Genomic DNA, 16,185 nt, shown 5'->3' on the forward strand with positions numbered 1-16,185 from the left:
TCATTTTAGGGACCAGGAGAAGTTTTCTAGCTAGCGCATTTTAAATGTAGGCTAGGCTACAGTATACACAATCTGTGTACACAGAACTTCCTCTCCCCTTACTTCCCCCGAAATACATTAATTATATTCTATAGTGACACCTTATGACAGGTATTAACTAGGGGGCAGAAAACGACTCATTGCCATAGACAGTAAAAGATATGGACAGCTCTTTGCACGGTTGAAACTATGATTGAAACTGCATAGTCAGTCATCCGTTTCAAAGTCACGCTACCGTAAAGCTATACATTAGTGATACATTTTGCAATACCATCACTATCGTTGGAAAGCTTACTGTAGTTTATGGCCGTTCGTGTGAGTACAATAACTTAATTTTGTACATTTCACCAAAACGACTGGTTTCGTCTTGCAGGGTCACTACTGACTTTGTGATTAATAGATAGGTGGAGGGTGGCGCATCAGGCCAAAACACAACATGACAACATCAACATCAGTTAAAGGAGAATTCCGGTGTGATATTGACCTAAAGTGTGTTGAAACATGATACCGAGTGTGAACGTATGTCTCATAGCTCACCTCAGCTTGTCCCCTGCACTCAGAAATCTGGCGCTAGTTAGCCAATGCTACCAACACAGTGTTTCGTTGTGGTGCCTCGGGCATCGGCCTAGCCATGCAAATAAATCACTGTTTTACACCATTTACGAGGCTCAAAGTAGCTCCATACTTCATTGGTAGACTTCCGAGGGCCTTGACATTTAAAACGAGACATAGAAAATTTTGAAAAAGCACTGGTAGTTTATTTACAAGACGATTTATACAGACAGTACCTTAAGGAATTTTACTGCTCGACGCCATGTTGAATTTAGTCACGAAAAGTCGAGCGACGAGTACGAACGAACAGGTATGATAAGGGATCAGATTCCAAAAATAATTCTGTGAAAATGCATGGATTCCAGTTGCTGCTACGGAAGCAACTGAATCCATGCATTTCCACTGAATTAATTCCTTAAGGTACTGTCTGTATAAATCGTCTTGTAAATAAACTACCAGTGCTTTTTCAAAGTTCTCTATGTCTCGTTTTAAATGTCAAGGCTAGGGCTGGGATAAACGATTATTTTTTAAACGATTAATCTAGCGATTATTTTTTCGATGCGTCGATTAATCTAACGATTCATTTTTTCAGTCCGATTCGATTTCGATTCGATTATCTCCCAATTAATTCACTAATAGCAACTTATACATGTTTATTTACATATATGAATGAAAAAACATGAATTCTTTAACATTGCAATATATGTTTATTGCTCTTAAGATTCCAAAATAAAAGACTATACAAGTGCAAAGTAACGCATTCTAAGTCAGAGGTAGCATTCAATAAACTTCAGTAGTGTATGTCTAATTGAGTGATTTGTCATTTTAAGACGTTTGTGTGGGAATCCTTGCAATTAACATTAACACAGTTAAAGCAACACCAAAGAGTTTTTTGTACCTTAAAATAATGTTTCCAAAATCGTTTCAGTGTCGTAACGTAGTTAGTTCAAATAACGGTTCGTACTTCTCTTTTGGACAAGCACTTTTGAGTCTTGGAAAACACTTTTCCAATCGGGATTTTGCAAACATTCAGAGTCAATAAAATGAGCCTGAGTAACGAATACAAGCAGCTGCAAGTAAGCATGCTAAATTTGACATCCAAACAGTATTCTAACGTTAGCTTTGAAATACTGCTTGATTGCATACTGTAACTTAACTTAGTTTAGTCTCCTCAATGTACTATGTTGTGATAAGACCTTAGCAGAGTTTACCTTAACTTTAATGCTGCAGTTTTGAACAAATTTGCGCAGCATGGTCACGATGCTAAGCGGATTTAATAGCAATTTAGCCCACTGTGTTCTATAGACATTCTCTAGTTCTATTCAGTGCTTTTATGTGGCAACAACAATCCTTCAACAATCGTGAATAATTTGTTAAATGCACATGCAGAGGAGGAGCAGCGGGCTCGTTACGAGAGAGAGCGGGCGGGGCGAGGAAAGGCTGTGTGAGTAAAAAGTGCACCTCAATAAAATTATCTTATCTTTAATTTAAATAGTAGGACTACAACATAGAAAATCAATGTGTGGTGGCCGGTTTTGATTTCGTGCTGCCCAGCCACAGATTAGTCAACGTATGGAAAACACTGAAGGTGTAAAATTAAAAATATTTAGCAGCACATGTTATGATTGACGAATCAACGCTCATATTTTGATGCTACCAGCTACCAGTCCTACCATGCTATTCAGCTGGGGACGCGTGTCGCAAACCCCTCGAGTAAACAGGTGGCCTGTCAGAGATTTCAATCAAAGGAGGAAACAATATGTCACATGCAAACATGCTTTTTTCCATTGATGAAAGTGAAACTGGAGTTTTCCCACATATCCACTTTGACCAAAGTTTTCAGAAATAATCGTTTTCAGTGATAAAACCTCTGTTTTCATGTAAATGAAAGGCCAAATCACATGGAAATAATTTTCCATATGGGGTCTTAGAAGCCATGTGTCTAGCTTCTAGCCACAGCATATTTGTTGCAAACAAAATCAACCGAAGTGTACTCAGATGACGTGATAGACGAGACACTGTTGCTCATCTGTCTATCATCGTACAGGCCCAATTCGATTGGTTCAAACAGCTCTGGTTCGGGCATAGTTGCTCCACAACGGAACAAGTCCAGACCGAACTTCCTGACCTCAAATGGCATCCAGACTACCTTTAAATAGCACTTGCTATGAGCCAATAAAAGCAATATATTTGCTTTCTGTTCAGGGTTGATTTTGAAAAACACCACCACGCCTGCCTCATTTTATACTGATCAGTGCTCAGAAGGTCAACCATCAACCATCACCAGGGCATATTATAGGCTAATAACACTGCTGTCATAATGCTGTTACTCTCCCATTAACCGCTGAACTTCACACCGCTGTCAGACCACAGGTAGCCGTGTCCTAATGACCATCTTTCTCCTTGAGAGCTTCAGGTATGTGTCATGTGAGGGGTCACGCAAGTCATTCTGAACAAAAAAATGAGCTGACTGGATATTGGTTAGCTTGGGAGGTTATTGGTCTGGACCTCTGCTGTGCCATGTGTGCCCTGTGTGTGCGCCCGGGGCAGAGACATGGAGAAGATTAAAGAGCAGGAGACAGGCGGGGCTCAGAAGAGAGCTGGCTGAGTGTGAGCGGTACAGAACACAACAGAATAAAACAGAACAGAATAGAACAGGGGAAATGAGAACGTTCATTGTGTACGACTGCTCCTCGGGCGTTGTCAAGCTGATGCAACGGCCCCCGAACTGTGAACTCTCGGGAGCTCTGTTGGAGAACAAAAAAGCAGCAGTGCCGAGGCTGCTGTCACCGGGAGCCTCAACCCAGAAAGTCGACCTCAGGGGAGGAGAGGAGAGACGCACGATCCCCTTCGGGTTATCCGTGGTGCCCATTCATTAGTGTCACCAAATGTCACCGGCAAATCCGCACAGCAATTTTTCCACGACCCCATCCTTGTGCTAGTCAAGACGTTTTACAAAACACTGTGAATCTTGAACACAATACAAAAGGGGAGCTTTTGTGGTTGTAGATACAGGTCGGGTGGGGGTGGGGGTGCGTTTAGGTTGTTGAGTGAGAAGAAGTGAATGAACAGATTGATGGGTAAACAAAAGGCTGTAAAAGCGTCTCCCTTGGGGAGCTTATAGGCGAGGAGAAGGAGGAGGATGGCTGTGATGAATTACTTGTAATAAGCCGGCGACTGTCTTAACTGTCAGTCGGGAACTGACGTGAAGCCCCACTGTGATTAGACTCGCCTGCCTGTGCGCGTGTGTGTGGGGGGAGGGCGGAGGGGTCGGCAAGTAGTGGTGACAGGGCTGTGATCTGTGTCTCGTGGTGCCATGCTGTGGGCGGCGTGGGAAGAGAGGTGCACCTGGTAATGGTGCCACAGGGAGACACATGAGGAATGCAACGAACCCTCAAAGAGCCTGTGAGTTCCCCCTCACCTCACACACACAGAGCTGGGGCACCGGCACCGTTGCTCATAAACAACAACAAAACAATGGCACCCGAACCAGCACCTCTGCAGTATCACACAACACCCAACTACATAATTACGCCTTGCTTTACAGCCACCAGCAGGGGTATGTGTGTGTGTGGTTGTGTGTGTGTGTGGGGGGGGGGGGGGGGGGGGGCTGTGTGTGTGTGTGGTTGTGTGTGTGTGTGTGTGGTTGTACAGTATGTGTGTGTCTGTGTGTGTGTGGTTGTGTGTGTGTGTGCGTGTGTGAGTCTGTGTACCACTGGCAGGTTCTTCCTGTGACCAGTGGCTCTCTGGTGATGGTGTCCTAATCTCCCTTCATCACAGAGGATGGCTGAGCTATGGATCTACATCTGCATCCTGGGTGTAGCTGTCAGTGGCTCCGCCAGAGGCAGAGGAGCTGGAGCTGCCTCCATCTTAATTAGTCCCATTTAGCCTCCCTCTGTCGCTCTCCTTTTCTCTGTCTCTCGCTTTCTAACCCCCTTTCCCTCCGGAACGCATCGCAGGGCTTCCGCACTCTCTCTGCCTCTCGGGCTCCACACAATTAACATTTCATGAGCATTAACTACATTCTGATGGCATGTGCCTCAGTGGAGCACACACACACACACACACACACACACACACACACACTCATACATGCCTGTTTTCTGACAGACTCTGTCTGTCCGCTCGCAGCACGACTGGGCTGAACAGCGGGGGCAGAGAAGGAGGGAGAAACATCAAATGCCGCAAGTGTGAAAACATCACGCTGTGTCAAACCACATTTAAACAAATGGTAAGTCATTGTCGTTGTGTGTTGTTTTTGGCCTTTTCTGTTTTTGTCTAAACAGCTAAATCCGTAGGCACACACTGGGACCTTGTCTTCATGTTTTCTGCCTTCTGGAGGAACAACGGAACATATTTTTGTGCCAGATCGACTTGGAAATGTGGGCATTCAACAAGCTGTCAGCTAATTACTTGACGCCTGCGTCTGAGCATGTGGAACATTTTCTGTGATTACCAAACAAGAGAGCTGCCTTATTTCACAAACACTTCAAGTAGCCATGACAGTACAGTGTAGTGTATACTGTATGTAGTCATACATTTATCATGTGTCATGCCCTCTGTATTTTTTTCTTCTTTTTATTTGAATGAAATGAAGTGCATTAATGCAGCATTATGTAAGTTGAAAATACTTTATGTAGTTTTAAATACACAAGCATGCAACCAACAGTCTGAAACTCTGCCTTGAAAGGTGAGCACAGTAGTTCAAATTCACAGGTTGTTTTCTTTATCACTGAATAACTGAACAGCTACAAAAACACCCTTGGGTTCTCTGGCTCATAAAAATTCAAATCCCAAATAAAAAAAGTAATCTGACACTGTTTCTGCCTGATGTACTACTAATCACTATTCACACAGGAAAAAAGTGTGACAAACTAAACAACAAGCTAAACTTATGCAAAGGTGAGTGACAGGCAAAGAGATATTTAGCTTTATTGGCATCTATTTATTTTACCAATTTTGCTAATTGATGCCATGTTTACATTTGTGTAAGGGCAAACACTATTGACAGTTTTGAATTTAAAACTCCTGCCTTGGATATTGTGTGTTATATGACATCTCTGACTGCAGTGTTTTTTTTTCAGATATTCTGTACATTCTCTTCCTGTCCTCCCTTCTCTTTCTCTCCAGACCTTTCCTGGCTCAGCCAGTCAGATGGGTCTCTCCTCTAGAGTTAGGTTCTGATCATCGGTTCGTCCTGAAAGAATCTTTTCACTGTCATCTGCGTTTCTTGGGATTTGGGCCCTGTAAAACCCTTGGCTTTGTAAAAGTGCCTTGGCACGATGCTACCGGTTTAACAGCGCTGTCTAGATGAAAACAGATTTGAATCGAATGGCTTCCCTGGCATAAGCCACTCCACTTAATGTGTTTTCCTAATGTTTCACTGTGCTGCATACAGTAGGTTTTCAATAGTGAGGAGAGATGCTGTCTTGAGTGTGCGTATGCGCCGCTGGCTTGGCATGGACTCCACCGGCTTAAAGCCCAGATATCCTCCTGCACTCGGCTGGATCGCTGGTGTCGGCTCTGTGATTAGGGCCCCGATGAGCTCTGGCTAATGCGCTATTCTTGCCCCATCCGCTTCGCTGACAAGCTTCCTCCCAGTTGTCATATCTCTACTCTAGCTCACGCTCTCACTCTCTTTTGCTTTTTTCTCCCTCTCTCTCTCTCTGTCTCTCTCTCTCTCTATCTCTCTCTCTCTCTCTCAACCGATTGCAGTGGCATCCCTCTCCATTGTAACGCCCTTAATTAAAGATTAATGCCAGGGTTTCCCTGCTTGGAGAGCAAAGATAACTCATTTCCCTCAGTGCTTCTTTGAAAAAACGCCTGACCGCAAAGAGGGCAGACGGAAGAGGGGGAGGAGAGAGAGAGAGAGTGAACAGATCACTAGAAAGAACAAAGGCCGTCTGCCATCTTCCAGTTCTTCACTCTGGCTGAAGGACATGCAATAACTGCACAGGGCCTCTACATGTGTGTGTTGACATGAGTGGCTTGTATGTGTGTGTGTGTATGTGTGTGTGTGTGTGTGTATCTGTGTGCGTGTGTGTGTGTGTGTGTGTGTGTGTGTGTGTGTGTGTGTGTGTGTGTGTGTGTGTGTGGTGTGTGTGTCTCATTTCAATTACGGAAGGCATAGAGACACAACCAGCTCACTTAAGTCATTCCTCTGGGACATCTCCTGCCTCCCTTCCCTTACAACAATTATCACTATCTTCTCCTCCCGGCTTGCAAGTGGCAATCTGTGTGTGTGTGTGTGTGTGTGTGTGTGTGTGTGTGTGTGTGTATGTATGTTTCTGTACATGCATGTGTGTGCATTTCAGTGTCTCTGTGTTTCTGCTTGTGCGTGCATGCATTTCTGTGGGTGTGCATACTGTATGTGTGCATGTGTGTGTGTGCAGAGGGTGGTTTTGCTGTCTGAGAATATCAGCACTTCCCCCCTCTCTCTCCTCCAGGGCGCACTAGGGAGAGGAGATGGGGTGTGGGGGTGGCTGTGGGATTGGGGTAATATCAGCACTCTACAACACAGCTGCAACTCTGCTGAAATGGCATCTCCCCACATCTGCGGCGTGGTGCTGACACATCGGTGGGCGCTGGGTGTTCCTGCTGTTGTTTTGGGTGTGTAACTGCTATGGTGGTGTGTGTTTTGATGCCATAATGAAGTGTAAATGTATGGGCTGTCTGGCAGGCATAAAGGGCCTGACAACTGTCACAGGAATTTTGCTGGTGAGAAAGAGAGAGCCGGAGAGCCTATTCCCTGTCGGATGTTTGTGTCATTTGTTTATTTATTTATGTAATCTCACCACCTGATTTATTTGTCATATTCTCACTCTATCTAGCACACACCTTCTAGGCCTAATTGTAAAAAAAAAGCTCCATCTGAATGTCATACCACTGGTGGCTATGTTTGTTAAATAAATGTTCCTATCTCCAGGTATGTTTGAATGGTCTATCACAACTGGGAGGCATTTCTCTCTCTCTTGCTCTTTCTCTCTCTCTCTCTCTCTCTCTCTCTATCTCTCTATCTCTCTCTCTGTATCTCTCTTTCCTTCTGTATCTCTCTCTCTCCCCCTCTATTTCTCCCTCTGTCTAATTCCAGTCTGTCAGGGAGAAGGTGTCTGTGTGGGAGCCAGTGAGATGGAGGAGATAAGAGATAGCGGCAGCGTGCAGTTGCTACACCTCATCCTCGCTGACGGCCTGCCTCCCTGAACCCCCTCCAACCCCCCACTCCCCCTCAGAAACACCGCCGTATGCACCGGCGAAGCCTAATTGTTTACTCCACCACCACCGAACAAGGTCATGCTTGTTAGACCAATCCGCCAATTCACACGAGCAGATTTCACACAAAAGGAAGTAATCTCAGTCCTTCACAAGCAATTATCCTCATCTGACTGGCGTGAGCGAAACGCGCTGCCCCATGCAGATGGAGCCGATGGTTTTCATTTAGTGGCAGGACAGAGATACTCGGGTGCCCTGCGGTGAGGCTCCGCTGTCACTGCATAACGGCATTCAAACACCATTCCAATTTGAACCCAATCGAAGCCGCTTAGGGCCTGAGAGAGGGAGGACAAATTAATTATACGTCTCGCTATCAACGCAACTATAGATGAAGGCGACAGAAGCTTTGCATCAACCAGCAAGCAAGCTATTTCTCACAGACTGTTTTATTGGATATGTTTTCCAGCATGGATATATGTATTATGTGTTATGGGCCCAATACACTACCCCAAATCAGAAAAAGTTGGGTTGTTGTATAAAATGCAAATAAAAACATGTGATAGTCGCCAAATCACGTAAACTCATATTTAGCTGCAAAAAGGACATATACAACATATAAAATGTTGAAAATGACAAATGATTATTTCATGGAAAATATGTTCATTTTGAATTTGATACCAGCAAAACGTTTCAAAAAAAGTTGGGATGGGGCCAACAAAATGCTGGAAAAGTTGTGTGATGATAAAGAAAACAAAAGGAGGAATATTTTACAACTAATCAGGGTAACTGGCAACATGATTGGGTATGAAAAAGAGCATCCCAGAAAGGCAGAGTCTCTTAGAAGTAAAGATGTATGGGTATTCATCACACTGTGTAAACATCAGTTCTCAGGGAGTTCATCATCTACAGTACATTATATCATCAAAATATTCAGAGAATCTAGAAAATCCTTGCAAACAAGGGACAGAGCTGAAACACAATATGGCCGTGGTCCTTTGGAACTCAGATGGCACAGCATTAAAAACCAAACCTGTGTCTGTAATGAAAATCATTGTATGGGCTCAGGTAAACCTCTGATAACCATTGTCAATGAGCACAGCTTGATACTCAATTCATGCTAGTGTTTAATGCAAAATAATAAGTTGTATTTAGAGGTGATACAGAAGTTCCACCGTCTTATCTGGGCCTGAGCTGAATAGACTGAATAGACGTAAAGTGGAAAAAGGTCCTGTGTTGAGATCAATCAACATTTGCTATTCTTTGTGAAAAGTATGGCCTATCCAACGTATCCAATAGTGCTCAGTTCAAAACCCAGCATCTATGATGGTGTAGAGGTGCATTAGTGCCTACAGCATGGGCATATTGCACATCTGGCCAGGCACAATTATTTAATTCTGAATGATGTGGGTTTAGAGCAACATATACTACCATCCAGGAAATGACTTATTTAAAGAGTATGTCCCCATAGAGGAAGAATCCAGATGCTAAAATGCCCTAAAATAGTCAAAATTTTCATTTTCAACATTTGATGTTGCACCTAAATATGGGTTTATGAAATTTGTATATTATCACATTCTGTTTTTATCTGTATTTTACACAACGTCCCAACTATTTCTGATTTGGGGTTGTACAAATCCATTAAGCTTTCACGTCATGAATCCTTTCCACTTTCCTTTCATTCATGACATCTGAATTTGTTGTTTATGTTTTGACAGCCAACATTCAAGTGCTGTTTGGGTAATGCTGTCCCCATTTCAATGGATGTGTGTTATTTATAAGTCCGATGTGAAAGACACACTGGGATTTGGAATCCATGTATATTAGAAAGGCTAGGCAGTATTTTGGTTTGTGGGTATTTGTAAGTGCTGAATATTGGAAAACTATGTATAAAAAAATAAAACAATAAACAATGAAAACGATGAATGAATAATGTGGGATTTGTGAAACACTTATTAAACTCTTTGCTAATTACTACTGTTTACCCATTGAATGGAAACAGCCATTTGACTCAGGCCCCCAAACATTTTATCATTAAGATTTATTCAAGCTTCTATTAACAAATTCAGTAATTATGTCTAATCTCTTTATAATAAAAACATGTTTTAAGCTTTTACACAGCATCACACATTCAAACTAAGCCTTCTCTCATACACACACACACACACACACGCACACGCACACGCACACACACACACATACACATACATACACACACACACACACAAAAGCAGCTCCTCACCTCTTGGTTGGGTCCTCTCTGGTGAGTTGTGAGCCAATGCTGCACTCTGGTGGTGAGGTCTCTGGGCCTGATGAGATGTATCCAGTGTAAGGCGTGATAAGGTAACTGCATCATAACAAAGATAATTTCACCTGCAGGATTTATCCCTATTACCGTAATTACGTAATTACAGAATGTTTAATACTAAAGTTCACATCATAGACATGTGATGTATCCAGCTAATTATGTTTATCGAACTTCTGTGAGATAGTAAATGAGACAGCATATATGTGTGCACACTCTTTAGTCATGCAAACTGTTTGATTTCCTCTGAAGGGGATTATTTTGTTCATATATAAACACGCTGTTGGGAGGCGAAGACTCAACTGCCCAACGAGACTGTACTTTCTGAGAATTCTCAGGAAGAGCGGTCTACCCCAGAATCTGCTCCTCGCCTTCTATCACTGCTCCATGGAGAGTGTGCTCACGTACGGACTGTGTGTTTGGTACGGTAGCTGCACATCCTCAGAAAGGAAGGCGCTTCACAGGGTCGTCAGGGCAGCAGAGAAGACGATAGGCTGCCCCCTCCCCACGCTGGAAAAGATCTACACCTCCAGATGCCGCAAGAAGGAAATGGACATTTCAAAGGACCCTTCACACCCAGGTCATTGTCACTTTCAGCTCTTGCCATCAGGCAGGAGATACAGAACAATGAAAACCAGGACAAACCGTTTAAAAAATAGTTTCTATCCGAAGGCAATCATGGCCCTCAATTCTTCAAATTTGAAATAGTCTGTTCTTGGCCCCTAACCCATTGTGCAAATTCTATTGTGGATTATGTTTTTTTACCAGTGAAATCTGTACAGAACCATTCCTGTTCAAAACCAGTGCAATATATGTCTATATTATTTTTATATTCTTATATATGTGTATTTTTTTAAAACTATTTATTGTTCTTATGCATACCTCATGAGTTGACAGCACTTTCAATCTCGTTGTACCTTTGTAAAAAGTGGCAATGACAATAAAGACTATCAAAAAAAACAAAATATCAACAGCAGTCATGTCCAGTCGTTCAAATGTAGTCATGCACTTATGTGTAGATTTGTGAAGTGCATATGATTGTGTGTCCACAGAAAGGCACTGCATCCTACTGAGTACTGCATCGTCACTGAGAGAATTGTGCTGTTCCTGTGGCCCACTCTAGTGGCTCCCTGTGAAACTACATGCAACACATGACTACCACAATCCACCATAACCCACCGAAACCCACCATAATCCACCATAACCCACCACAACCCACCATAACCAACCATAACCCAACACATGACCACCATAACCCACCATAACCCGAGGTGAACATATTTTGTCTCATTCTGTTTTATTTGGAGACACTTTTCACTTTTGTCCTCTGATGAAGTGGCATGGATCTCTCGTGTACCTCTCATAGCTGATGCTAACTGCAAACTCACCTGATGGAAATGTAAGTTGCTAGTTGGCTTACCTCTCTTGTCTGGCAGCTTGTTTCAGTCTTACTTCAGTCAGACATCCATTCAGTTTTGCCATAGTTACACTTACACACTTCATCCTCTTTGTTCACTGAATAGGCCAAAGTCATCAAGGATCATGTATTTGAGGAATATTTTTGAATGTTAATATTCCACAGCAATCTTTGTGAATGAATCAGTGTCATTTCAATAACAAATTTGGAAGGTCTACAATATTTGAAATGTGTCTTTAATTACATTACCAGAAAAATAAATATACATACAATGGACAAATATATTCATATTGATACATACATATTATTCTTGCCTTATAGATTTTATTGTTTATGTACATTGCCTGATATGAGAATGAGATGAATGACATTTTCATCTTAGAACACATTAAAAGGCCTTAAGGGATGAAACACACAGACCAAACCGGATGAGGAAACGAAAAAGCTGTTGCCGATGTTAGCACATTAAGCACAGGCACATATTCACAGAATGTAAAATGTCTCTTCTTTTGCATGAAAGTGTGTGTGTGTGTGTGTGTGTGTGTGTCTGTGTGTGAGAGAGAGCGTGTGTGTGTGTGTTGGTGTCAGTAAAGTAGGCTGCTTCGCTTGAGGATGTAAGGCCTCCGTGCCTGCTTGCTGGTGTGCACTTGTCTCTTCAGGATGTAAGGGGATTTCCTCTTCAGCGGGTTGTCGCTGCTTTGGTCCAGGTCCAGGTAGTCCTCCACATCTTGGACCTGGGACAGAAACATGGCCGTCTGTAAACATTGCTTATCCTCAGAGGCCCACTGCTATGGATATACTCAGTATGTATTATGTGTGTGTGTGTGTGTGGGGGGGGGGCAGGTGAGTATGATTAACTGTGAGGTTCACAGCAGATATCTGGCTCTGCAGCCTCGAGCTCCAATTAGCCATGTGTCAGTGTCCCTGACGGCTGTGTTCCAGAGGCCCATGCATCAAAATGATAAATGATAAATAAGCCAGAAAATGGTGTGCAAGCATAACATCTAGTCTGCCGTGCATAGAGGCAGGTCTTAGAGAAGTGTTATGTTAGGGCTGGCACCACTTAAATCTATGTGTGTGTGTGTGTGTGTGTGTGTGTGTGTTTTATAAGCAAGAAAATAGTTACACACAGTTATATATACAATTGTTTTATACATACTGTACTGTAACTGCTGTCTTTTGATCATATAGGCATCTGCTTGGTCTCTTGCATGTGCAGTGGATACTGTATATAGTTATACCAAGCACCCTGTGCAAAAGGGACAGTGTGTGTGTGTGAGGGGACGCATGTGTGTGCACATGCATATTTGTGTGTAACCTCTCACCTCTCTGGGCTGCAGTACTCTACAGAGGTTGCGGAGGTTGTAAAGCTCATCCACTGATTGGCTGACAGGTGGTAGGCGGAACCTGTAGTCCTCGTCCTCCTCCTCGGCTGGGATCTCACTCTCCGGCTGCCACGTCTCGTCCAGACTGTCCAGCACGGCACAAACTTTCAGTAGCGTCAGCCGCCACAAGGTGGCGCTGTGTTTGCTTTGCTTCAACTGCAGAGAAGATAGGGAGAGAGCTCAGTCAGACCTCACAGACCAGAGAAAACAGCAGACTACCAGCCTTACTGATGTGATAAACTACCATATGTGATATTTAAGTATTTAGGATGTCCTAGTTAACATGATCTAAATGTAATGGTGGTCAACATCTCCATTCATCTCCAACTTTGATATCAATGTTTTTATCCCTCAGTTTCATTAAGTTTTATTTCCTCCTGACAGACTAGCCTGTTGTGGAGGGATCTGAATTAGCACATTATTCTGGGAGAGTCTTATGAACTCTGGACATTATGATGTCCTCTCCTCCCCCTTAATAGCTGAACACAGAGCACGGAAACTACTCTTTCAGAATCTCCACCTCTCTTTTCCTCCAAAGGAACATATGGGCTTTTTTCAAGATCTCAAGAGACACCAGCTTTCCCTCAGCCCTCAATCAAGTGGCTGTGAGTTTCTGAGAGTGACAAATGGCTTGATCTTTGACGAGGAAATACTCAGTCGGAGAGTGAACAGACAGAAGGAACCATCGACAGGGAAATGCCACGGTGTAAATCGTCCTGCGGAGCCAATCAAAAGGCTCCCTGGAGACAATCGGTGACAGGAGCTGGGCTGCTCGGTTGCACCTCTGGCATTTAAAAGGACTGTGCCCCCCCCCCCCCCCCATGCCTAATTACTGCACAGCTCCTAACATTTCCCTCCAGCCAATTTAATGACGCGTAAAGGAGCAAAGAGCGTAACATTTTACATCGCACCATTACAAGTGTCTGTCCCCAGCCCTGATTAATCAGCCTCGGCTCTGCGGTAGAGCACGGTGCTGCTTGGGGTCTGTTCTCTGGTGAGGGTTGGGAAGGGACATGGGTGAAGTTCTTATTCCCACCACTCCTGCTGCTGTTATCTGGCGTAATGGAGCTCATGATGACTTTGGTCTTTGTCCACGGCGCCGGGGGAGAGTGGGGATGAGCCTGCGCATTGAGGCGGCCCAGCGCTCGGTTTTCACCAGCTCTCGCCAAAAAGCTGCCCATGGCTGGTGCCAGTGTCAAGAGCCATTTGTTTCATCGGAGCTGCCAGCTGACGTTCCAGCAGCCAGAGTAAATAGTGGATAAATAATGAATTGCAAATGAACGAGAGAGTGCTTTCAAACATACACAGCAAGTGCCACTTCCCACAGTCCCACAACTCATTAGCTCAGAATTTGTTAAAATGTCCAAGGCAATTACTGTCCTTCAGCCCAAAGCATTGTTTTGAGGGCATTGTTCTTAATATAGCTATCAGTTTGCCAGTTTATTCTTTGGCTAGTGCATGTCTGTGTAATATCAAAGTATTATGTTCCTGCAGAATTATTAAGATATGAGGTATGTGAGTGGTCAGAATTATAAATCTCTTCTTACTGGTCTTGCTGGTGGGTCTGTGACTTGCCTTGAACTCTGGTCATTTATCATAATGTAAGTGTGGAAGTAAAAAGGCAGAACATAGACTGTCATCTTAAACACATTTGCTCTGGTAATAAAATCTTAAGTAATTTGAAGTTAACTCCACTCTCTGATTCCCTTTATTCTGTCACTGCCGGAGGATGAAATCAGGTGTGCTTTAATAGGATGTTTCATTATTCACGTTAATTATGTTTAATATTTATACAATAAATCATGTTTGAAATTTAGTGATCCAATTAAACCTGGATAAGAAAATATCTTGGCAGTTGACAGCCACCTATTCTCTATTAATTACATTCAAAGAAACATTCCTAGTGTTTTATACAACATCTGCAGTGAGCAAGGGATCATAACAATGTATCCAAAGAGCAAATCTATATTCGGTGTTCATGAAAGCACTCAACGCAGCGCTCGGACTGCCATTGCCGCCTTTGTTCTCTGCACCCTACACGGCAGCATAGTGGTGCAAAAATAGATCACAGTACCTTTGAAGTAATGAGATTGTTCAATAACTCCTCTTCTATCGTTCGCTTCTCCTGGTCAACATCTGTTAAAATACAGAAGACCTCATTTTCAAAGATGCCCAAACACGGAAAACAAGAGAACGAGAGCGTTTCCACAAATACAATAATCAAAGATTTGTTGTGCCAAGTTGCATGAAGCAGTTTTCCGTGTTAGTGTCATGTCAGTGTATGTCAAGTGATATCTGGAGAACGATTAATGTAAAATGTCACCACAGCGATTTTAAAACAGTACACAAATACACATTCTGTAAAGTTTTATTTGATGCGCAAAGCGCAAAGTTGTGGCGTTATCCACAAGCGCGCGTGACGCTTTAAAACTACACTGATTGTTTGCTGTCTGCAACACTGTCAGTTCACAACACGTAGTTTCTGATCAGGTGCTGTAAAAGGTTTGTTGTTAATCGCACGGTCTATTTCATAATTACAGTGGAAGTTATATCTGTGAAATTTTACCCTCTAAGCTAACCTCTGAGACATATTTTTGGCTTCAAAAATCTTGTACTTATTTCAATTAGTCACAATCATTTTTCATTTTGGTAGACAGAAAATGTGATTACACTTTTGAAAGATGAAAATACAGGCTAGCTTACATCTACATTCCAATATGCTGTTATATTGTTTCCTTATAAGCTGGGCTAATGATAGAGTTCCAAGTTGAACTTGCACAGGGAGCTGACATGAGTTCTGCTGCTCTCATCTCACATCTTCATTAAATCCATCTTAATGATGGCTGTGCTTACCTGAACCCAAGGCATCACTCACGAACACCAGGAGAACAGCAAAGACTATCTGCATCCGCATCTTGGTGACCATCCAACAATTCTCAAACAACTAGGCTGGGCCCAAGGCCATAGGTTTAGAGGTCAGCAAAAGCCGGTGAGGGAGAGACAGGTTGAGATAGAGAGAGGCAAAAAGAGAGAGGAGAGAGCCGCTGAGGGTGTTTGTTGTCCTTGTGAGTCCTATCCAGTGGCGTCCCTGGTCTTCTCTGCCAGTGCAGGTGTGGAGAGCAGTGCTCAGGGTTCCATTCCACCCAGTATATAAGAGCCTACAGAATCTCTGGGGGCTACACCACTCCTCATCCCTCCCCTCCCTAACTCTCTCTCTCTCTCTCCCTCCATTTCACCTCATCTCCATCTTTCTCTCTCTCCTTTGCTCTCCATGCCCTCTG

The 16,185-nt window shown here is 43.3% G+C and overlaps 1 protein-coding gene across 1 annotated transcript; it reads right to left on the bottom strand.

Moving 5' to 3' along the window:
• Positions 1–11,808: 11,808 nt before the first annotated feature.
• nts (neurotensin) lies at positions 11,809–16,086 on the bottom strand. Its single transcript, XM_042110800.1, has 4 exons — positions 15,758–16,086; positions 14,979–15,040; positions 12,845–13,060; positions 11,809–12,253 (listed from the first exon to the last, which is right to left on the bottom strand). Exons 1-4 carry the CDS (start codon positions 15,828–15,830, stop codon positions 12,104–12,106), a joined length of 501 nt encoding a protein of 166 aa, XP_041966734.1. The 5' UTR covers positions 15,831–16,086; the 3' UTR covers positions 11,809–12,103.
• Between the last annotated feature and the right edge of the window lie 99 nt (positions 16,087–16,185).

Source organism: Alosa sapidissima, chromosome 11 (assembly GCF_018492685.1).
Source record: "Alosa sapidissima isolate fAloSap1 chromosome 11, fAloSap1.pri, whole genome shotgun sequence".
Lineage (NCBI taxonomy): Eukaryota > Metazoa > Chordata > Actinopteri > Clupeiformes > Clupeidae > Alosa > Alosa sapidissima.

What these genes read in the sequence shown, in the direction of transcription:
- nts (XM_042110800.1), bottom strand. Translation starts at nt 15,830, where the DNA reads ATGGTCACCAAGATGCGGATGCAGATAGTCTTTGCTGTTCTCCTGGTG. An exon ending in GAGTGATGCCTTGGGTTCAG is followed by an intron (nt 15,041 to 15,757) that starts GTAAGCACAGCC and finishes GTATTTTAACAG; the next exon opens with ATGTTGACCAGGAGAAGCGA. An exon ending in GAGTACTGCAGCCCAGAGAG is followed by an intron (nt 12,254 to 12,844) that starts GTGAGAGGTTAC and finishes TTTCTGTCCCAG; the next exon opens with GTCCAAGATGTGGAGGACTA.